The following is a 9,150-nucleotide window of genomic DNA, read 5'->3' on the forward strand; positions in this document are numbered from 1 at the left end:
TAAAAATTTTTTTTTTTTCTTTTTTTTTTTTTTTTTTTTTTTTTTTATCATCTTCTTTGTTCCTTTTTTTTATAATCGTCTAGATAAGTTTGTATGTACCTTTCTTAATTCTACAAAATACCTCACACCTTCCACCAACAATAGATCATATCTGGTAACTCTGTCCACCAAGGTTAGGACAAGTAAAAAGAATAAATCACTCAGTGTTTTTATCTCTACTAGGACTTGAACTTGAGAGTTGAGATCTCATAATTTTTTATTCATTTCATTGATCACTAGGTCACAACTTTAAAGACAAAAATAATGATACTGGCAAGACTCGAACTTGCAACAGTTGGATACACATGTTTATTACTACTATTTTTATTTATTTTGTGTTAGTTATCTTATTATTTTTGCTGAAATTTTTCTTTTCTTAGTATCTTCATAGGAATTTCTTTTACTCTCGTATTTTTCAAATCGCTGAATCCGAGGATCTATTTAAAACGATCTATCAACCTATAAGCATTAAAGTCAAAAGAAAAAAATATAAAAATAATATTTGAGTGTACTAGTTAAGAAATAATATCACATACTCATAAATAATATTAATAGTACTATTAGAAGTTAACAAACAACCGGTTTGACCGGCAGTTGTTGATGGCCGGCTTTGTCCGACCGGTTTTATATATTCAGTAGTCTCGCACGTGCATCAGCTGAGACATCACACGCGCCTCAGAAAATTCCATTTTAAGGAATTATCATGTGTAGATGGGAGACTTGACAAAAAATTTAAATTTTGAAAGTGTGCCATTTATGTAATGATTTATTTCGTTTGGAAAACAATTCCATTTGGCATTGTCCTCTGCAAAGTAATATAAAAAGAATTTTTTTTGTCTAAATAGAAGTTTTTTTCAGAAGATATTGCACTTATTTTTGTTTGAAATTGAAATATTATCGTAATACTCCTTGAATTATGGGATGGTGGTCCAAATGAGAAAATTCTTTGGAAGGTCTAATTTGACAACATTGACTAGAACAAGGTCCCAAAAAGTGAAATGACAAAATATTTTTTAGTGTTTTAGAAACTAACCTAGATATTAGATTTATATATAATTAGATAGTATTATGTAATTTGATATTTTTATATTAATTATATGGTCAATTTGAAATTGTGGAGGTACAAATATATTTTTGTAATTATAAAAGTGAAATATTTTTTCTATTTCTCTTTTCATTTTTTTCTATTATTCAATTTCCTTAGTTCAAATTATCGATCTTTGAGCCGGGCCATCTCACCCCAACATTATCATTCTTTCGATTTTTCATTATTTTTCCATAGTTGTTAAACAAAATTTGTTTTTTTCTAGCTTATTTTCTATCTACTTTATTACTATATTAATATTTTTCCTTTCTAAATTATTTTTCCTGTTTTTGTTAATCATAAATGTAATAAATAATATATAGAATGAATACTTGGAGCCAATCTGAGGATTTTGGTAGTAAAGTGACCTCTAAGAAAATAACAGGTAATTGACATTTGTGTACTTAGTCACGTGACCACTCAACCTTCGAAACTTTGAAAACGTTGTCTTAAAAATTAATTATATTTATATATTATTAGAATATTATATGAATAAATTATATTTTTTCTTTTTCTTAATTTATATAACTCACATTTTTAGTCATTTTTTAAAAAAGTGACACAATTTTCTTATATGACAAATGATTAATGTCAATATAGCATTTACCTACGTTGGATTCACTTTTAATGTTCCGCAATCTTTTCATATTTTTCAAAAATTTGTGTCAGTTAAACTATTCATGGTATTTAGTGCTTAATTAAATTCTATGAGTCCTCTTTTTACTCGATCAATAAATTTATCGCCCTGTTTTTTTTTAATCTTCTCAATATACTAGACATTTGTATTTGACCGCAAAGTGTCGGTGTTTGGTTGAGAGTTAATAAGTTTGTTAGATCTTCACTTTATAATTTAATCAAATTGATTTGTTTTTATGTGTCTTCTTTTTGTATATTTTTTGTTGCATGTTAATGTTCTTACATCATCAAACGCGTATTTCTCGCACAACATATTATTCGAGGGTGTAGTAAAATATACAACGTAATTTATTTCGCCAAGAGTTTGAAATGGATAGGTTGTGTTAAATTTGAGAAGATCAAAATAGATTGAATTAATAAATGGACAGGTCATTAACTCGTTCAAAGTTATTTGGGCTGAATTGAACAAAAACTCGAATCATAATCCAATCCGTCCAATTCTTACTAAGTTTTCAATTTAAAATTAATTTTTTTTAATAATTTGTTTGAGTACCTAATAAAACTTTATCCCTTATATTATGACTATAAAAAAATAGATAAAAAAAATCAATCAAAACTACGTATATATTAACTAAGTTTTAAATGAATTGGACTGAACGAGTCAAAATAAACTTATTACTAATAAATTAAGTAAATTATTAACCGTCCACGTATAAATAAATTAAATGAATTATAATTTTACGAGCTGATTTTCACATCCTTAACCCTAGAAGCTAGAGATTGATAAACTATTAAATCCATAGGTTATATTCTTTCATCACGGATAACCTTTTATAGGCTCAACTTTTCCACAGCAACATTTCTACCTTTTTTTTCATTAAATTTTTGGCTTTACATGTTACACTCTTAATAATTATCATGGGCTTTTACCTTCTTCTTTTTTTCTTATCCAACAATTATTGTGATTTTTTGTAGTTTCATTTAGGTTAAAAGAAGTGATCTCATATTACCATAATTAGTACTATAACTCTACGTAATTCACTTCATCATTTAATGAGTACCATACTTCTAAAAAGTAACAATATGTTACTCCATATTTTTGAATATTTTTACCTTTAGAAAAGGAAAGATTTTATGCAGCCTTTTTGTAGAGCTCCACTTGTTCAAGGCAACTTTCGTTATTTTCGGAATTATTGTAAAAAGACAATTTTATTTTATTTTTTATAAAAAAGAAAGAGGTCCACCACTTAATAATTTCTTTTATACGTACAATAATTCGTATAGTATTTTTGTCTTTTCAAATTTTTGTTTAGTTGAAGTGTCAAATTTTGGTTTGTGCATTTGTGTTTTTGGCGGAGCGTGAATGACGCTAATTATTTAGATAAGTATAATTATTACCACAAAGACAAAAACCGATTAAGACGAAAGGAAAAAGTTGACTAAATAAAGTGTAATTACTATCAAGTCCTCATGAAAAAATCTTTAGTTTGAAATTATATACACTGACAACATAGAGAATACATTATATTGAGTTTTAGTTTTTGAAGTTATTATATCAAGATTAATGTTGAGAGTTATTAATTGTTGTATGTCTACTTAAAATAGTTGTAATTCATTTTTCTCAAAATTATCAAGTCGTTTGGTACATTCGACAAATATAGATAATTTTGGTATTAAACATTTAGTAGTTTCCTCTTGTTTGGTTATTGATTCTAGATACGTTATAGTATGATTAGTAATTAGTTTTGAGATAAGTTTTTTCAAGAGTGAAATTGTTTAGTGCTAACTCTACTAACCACCTACTTATCTCATGATAAAATAATTAAAATGACAGAAACACCCTTAAACTTTCTCTATTTATTATTCATTACTCATTAAATAAGATGAATGATATTTTTATAAACAACAACTTCTTAAAAATTAAATAACATATGTTATTTTTAATAAAAACAATCGAACAAATAATAAGAAATAATATCAAAATAACCAGCCACATCATAATTAGTTACAACATACGTTATCTTTAATTCAAAGATCTCTTAGTGTATTATATATTTCGTGCACAATTTTTTTTAATCTAAGTGGGATTATATAATTCCATGCACTAAAAAGTCTGATCTAATGATCATAAAGCAACTCAATACCACACAAGTTAATCCGTACACTACGATTATTAAATTCTAAAAAACATATTTCATATATTATAGGAGAGTACCATTTCAAAGGGGGTGATTTGGACATTAATCCTTTGATGACGGCAATGACCCGCTGTTTTCTCGGTCAAGGAATTTCGAACATGACCAAAAACAGTACTAATTTTTCTTTTTTTTCTTCTTCTTTCCTTTTCTTTTATTCTTACAAAAAAATATATTAGGAATTTATTACAGCTAAAAACAAAAATTAAATGCTCATTATTTCCCAGATCTTATGATCTTAAGATTAGATGATTAGTTAAGCCCTTTCATCATATCCTCCTCCTATCCTATATTGTTCTCCTTGTGTATTCATTTCATATATATACAAAATTTATCATTTATATTATCAAAAGAAAAATCTTGAATCTTGATTTATTACCTCGTGGAATTCACACGGTAAAAAAATTCATGAGAGAAGGAGCCAAGATTTGAAGCTTCGTTAGATCTTTTATCATTTGAATCTCTATCTCTGTTTATCTACAACTATATACACGCATTATATTATTATTATTATTAATATTATTAATATGAATATAATATCTACTATTTCATTCTTCTTTCTTGATTTCATTATTATAAAACACCATTAAGGAGTATACAGTAGGTGAAAAATACAATAGTCCACAAAATTTCATGTCCTGTTTGATTTTTGGGTTTTTTTTTTTTTTTTTCTTGGTCATGTGAAAGGGTGAAAAAAAAGGAGCAATTAAACCACTCTGGTAATTTATTTATTTTTTATATATATAAAAAATAAATAAATTACCAGAGTGGTTTAATTGCTCCTTTTTTTTCACCCTTTCACATGACCAAGAAAAAAAAAAAAAAAAATTTCACAATTTTTGTTATGGTAACAGCGCAACACGTCTTTGATTTTTGTTAAAATCAAATATCTCAAAAGAAAATTTTGACAGCACGTTGTTCTTTTTTCTTTCAAATACCACCACTCTTTTTTTTATATATATAAAAAAAGAGTGGTGGTATTGAACGAAAAAAGAACAACGCGCTGTCAAAATTTTCTTTTGAGATCTTTGATTTTATAAAAATCAAAGACGTGTTGCGCTGTTACCATAACAAAAATTGTGAAATTTTTTTTTTTTTTTTTATGTTCTTGGTCATGTGAAAGGGTGAAAAAAAAGGAGCAATTAAACCACTCTGGTAATTTATTTATTTTTTATATATATAAAAAAAAGAGTGGTGGTATTGAAAGAAAAAAGAACAACGTGCTGTCAAAATTTTCTTTTGAGATCTTTGATTTTATAAAAATCAAAGACGTGTTGCGCTGTTACCATAACAAAAATTGTGAAATTTTTTTTTTTTTTTTTATGTTCTTGGTCATGTGAAAGGGTGAAAAAAAAGGAGCAATTAAACCACTCTGGTAATTTATTTATTTTTTATATATATAAAAAAAGAGTGGTGGTATTGAAAGAAAAAAGAACAACGTGCTGTCAAAATTTTCTTTTGAGATATTTGATTTTACAAAAATCAAAGACGTGTTGCGCTGTTACCATAACAAAAATTGTGAAAGTTTTTTTTTTTTTTTTTGCAAGCTGTAATCCAAGGGGCTCTGTTTGTACTGCTTTCTTTAACTAAATCATATCATTATATTGTAGCTCTTTTTTTCACTCTTATTATATGGTCCTCTCTCTCTCTCTCTACATTCAATATACTGTTTTGCAAATTTTCATATTCCCTTTATAAACCTCTGTGAGTGTGTGTATTTTTGTGTCTCTCTTCTTATCTCTTCTCTTTCTGGACTCTGAAATGAGTTCAAGAATTCAAAAATCCAACACCCTTTAGTTTTTTCCATCTGGGTTTACTAGCATTGTGTTGATTTGAGGTGAAAAACAGATAAAGATTCAATCTTTACAGTTTTTAAGTGATTTTCCCATCTGGGTCTGTTTCAAGAATCTCAACAATGGCACCTTCTTTTACCTGGTGGGGTAAAGAAACCCATAGGGGTACACCAGTAGTAGTAAAAATGGAGAATCCAAATAATTGGTCAATGGTTGAGCTTGAAGGACCATCAGAAGATGATTTCTTGTTACCAAACGATGATGTTTCTTCAATGTCTCCTTATAAACGTGAAAAAGTCAGAAACAAGAATGCTAAACAGCTTACATGGGTTCTTCTTCTTAAGGCTCATAAGGCTGCAGGTTGTTTAACTTCTATAGCATCAGCATTGTTCAGCTTAGCCTCCGTCGTACGCCGCCGTGTCGCTGCCGGTCGGACTGATTCTACCGACAACAGCTCCACTGAGAATCCGGCAGTCAAGAACCGGTTCTATACTTGCATAAAGATCTTTCTTTGGTTGTCGGTAATCTTGTTAGGGTTTGAAATAGCAGCTTATTTCAAAGGCTGGTACTTTAGTGCAACAGATCTTCAATTACAGTATTTGTACTCATTGGATTTTCATACATTTGCTAATCCATTAGCTGTGCAAAGTGTTTTTGATTGGTTTTACTCAAAATGGGTGTTGATTAGGGTGGAGTATCTTGCTCCTCCTCTTCAATTTTTAGCTAATGGTTGCATTGTCCTTTTTCTTATCCAAAGTGTGGATAGATTAGTACTATGTTTAGGGTGTTTATGGGTTAAAATGAAGAAGATTAAGCCAATAGCAAAAGAAGGTGCAATGGATCTGGAGTCTGGTGATGGTAGTGGTTATTACCCTATGGTACTAGTTCAGATCCCCATGTGTAATGAAAAAGAGGTAAACTTTAGTAAATTTTTTGTCTTTCCAAGATTTTGTGTTTAATTGTTTATCAACAACTCATTTTTATGTTGTCGGTGGGAATTGTTATTATTATTATTATCAGGTTTATCAGCAATCCATTGGTGCTGTGTGTTGTTTGGAGTGGCCTAAATCAAGATTGTTGATTCAAGTTCTTGATGATTCTGATGACCCAATTACTCAGACATTGATCAATGAAGAGGTTCGTAAGTGGCAGAAGGAAGGTGCTAATATCGTATACAGGCACAGAGTGAACAGAGAGGGTTATAAAGCTGGAAATCTTAAGTCAGCTATGAATTGTAGCTATGTCAAAGACTATGAATTTGTTACCATTTTCGATGCTGATTTCCAGCCTATGCCTGATTTTCTTAAAAGAACTGTCCCTTATTTCAAGGTATTGATTACCTTCATATGTGATAATTTCAAGTAATTGTGTATGGTTTGTGTTATATGCTATCACTTTAGAGTAGAATGTGCTAATGATGTGAGTGGTTTGTTTGTTTTGATATTGAATTGTAGGATAATGAGGACATAGGATTGGTTCAAGCAAGATGGTCTTTTGTGAACAAGGATGAAAATCTACTTACAAGATTGCAGCACGTTAATTTGGCTTTTCATTTTGAAGTGGAGCAGCAGGTGAATGGTATTTTTCTGAATTTCTTTGGCTTTAATGGGACTGCTGGAGTATGGAGGATTAAGGCATTAGAAGAATCTGGTGGTTGGTTGGAGCGGACGACCGTTGAAGATATGGACATTGCAGTCAGGGCTCATCTCCATGGGTGGAAATTTATATTTCTCAATGATGTAGAGGTAAATTCACTGCAAAAGCTTCGCTTTCGAGTATTGCTTTATTGGAAGTAGTTGCTTTGTTTTGAGCCTAAAGAAGAATTTGTTGATACTTCAGTGTCAGTGTGAGTTACCGGAATCATATGAAGCGTATAGGAAGCAACAACATAGATGGCATTCGGGGCCAATGCAGTTGTTTCGTGTCTGTTTACCTGCCATCATTAAATCGAAGGTATTGGAATGCTTCCATTTAAGTGATCTCCAGTTTAATTTGTTAAGTTTTAGCATATTTGGATGTTGTGCCTAGCAATAATGCTTGCAATTTGGTTGGATGCAGATAAGCATATGGAAGAAGGGCAATTTGATATTTCTTTTCTTCCTTTTGAGGAAATTGATATTGCCATTTTATTCATTCACTCTGTTTTGCATAATCCTCCCAATGACAATGTTCATTCCTGAGGCGACGCTCCCATCATGGGTTGTCTCTTACGTCCCTGCCACCATGTCATTTCTCAATATACTTCCGTCACCTAAATCTTTCCCATTCATCGTGCCATACCTTCTATTCGAGAACACCATGTCCGTTACCAAGTTTAATGCCATGGTCTCTGGCCTCTTCCAACTAGGAAGTGCATACGAATGGGTAGTCACCAAGAAATCAGGACGTTCCTCTGAGGGTGATCTTGCTTCGTTAGCTGAGGAAAAACCAAAACACCAGCGAGTTGCTTCGGAAGAATGGACAGCGACCAAGAAATCAGGACATTCCTCTGAGGGTGATCTTACTTTGTTGGTCGATGGGAAACCAAAACACCAACGAGGTGTTTCAGTGCCTGATTTGGAGGAACTAAGAGAGGAAATTAAAGAGAAGGAGAAGAAGGCGTCAAGGAAGAAGAAGCACAACAGAATATACACAAAAGAATTGGCTTTAGCTTTCTTGCTGTTGACAGCTTCACTAAGGAGCCTACTATCAGCTCAAGGAATCCACTTTTACTTCTTGCTGTTTCAAGGTATATCATTCCTGCTTGTTGGCCTAGACTTGATCGGTGAGCAGGTCGATTAAATCTTTCATAGCTTAGGGATAAATATTAGTTCAACTGAAAAAGTCAAGTTGGAAACTAGACGCTGAACCTGACCTTTGGTACATTCCTGTAAATGAGAAGAGCAAGCAATGGGGGGAAATTGTGGAGAGTTGAGTGCACTTATATCGCCTCCGCAAACCGTTGGAAACCCTTAAAGATGATGAAGGAAAGTTACATTAGAGCAGATGGTTGAGCAAATGCAACATCCTTGAATAGAGAAAACCATTAAGAATGGTGAATAGTGTTCATTTTAAGCAACCCCCCTCCCACTCTTTCATGTAATTTCTTTATCTTCTGAATTCTTTTTTTTTCTTCTTTCTTTTGGCTATATTCTTTTGTAAGAAGAATTTGTCTTTGAAACATTAAACAAGGAATTTAGTGGAAGTTGAATAGAGTATAGCAAAGCATGCAGCTTTTTTTCACACATAAATCTCCCTTGGTTCATTTCTTGTTTGGAGAATCTCTCAGGAGGAGTATTATGTAACCAAAAGATTGTACATTTTTTCATAACTAGGATAAGAAGATGCAATAGGTTTTCTATTGGTGACTTTTTGTTTAGTCTTTAGCCCCTGAAACCAAGTACCAAAGGACCAGTTTATAGTG

General features: G+C 31.1%; 1 protein-coding gene across 1 annotated transcript; it reads left to right on the forward strand.

The window, feature by feature from the left end:
- The first annotated feature begins 5,583 nt into the window (after positions 1-5,583).
- Positions 5,584-9,150, forward strand: LOC102580102 (probable xyloglucan glycosyltransferase 12). The gene is made up of 5 exons (XM_006356770.2): positions 5,584-6,661; positions 6,768-7,076; positions 7,202-7,492; positions 7,587-7,700; positions 7,806-9,150. Exons 1-5 carry the CDS (start codon positions 5,870-5,872, stop codon positions 8,526-8,528), a joined length of 2,229 nt encoding a protein of 742 aa, XP_006356832.1. The 5' UTR covers positions 5,584-5,869; the 3' UTR covers positions 8,529-9,150.

The sequence above is a fragment of the Solanum tuberosum genome, unplaced genomic scaffold (genome assembly GCF_000226075.1).
Source record: "Solanum tuberosum cultivar DM 1-3 516 R44 unplaced genomic scaffold, SolTub_3.0 scf00226, whole genome shotgun sequence".
NCBI classification, from domain to species: domain Eukaryota; kingdom Viridiplantae; phylum Streptophyta; class Magnoliopsida; order Solanales; family Solanaceae; genus Solanum; species Solanum tuberosum.

Excerpts from the sequence above, each read along its gene's own strand:
- LOC102580102 (XM_006356770.2), top strand. The coding sequence starts at position 5,870 with ATGGCACCTTCTTTTACCTGGTGGGGTAAAGAAACCCATAGGGGTACA. Across the intron at positions 6,662-6,767 it reads CCATGTGTAATGAAAAAGAG|GTTTATCAGCAATCCATTGG; the intron begins GTAAACTTTAGT and ends TATTATTATCAG. Across the intron at positions 7,493-7,586 it reads TATTTCTCAATGATGTAGAG|TGTCAGTGTGAGTTACCGGA; the intron begins GTAAATTCACTG and ends TTGATACTTCAG.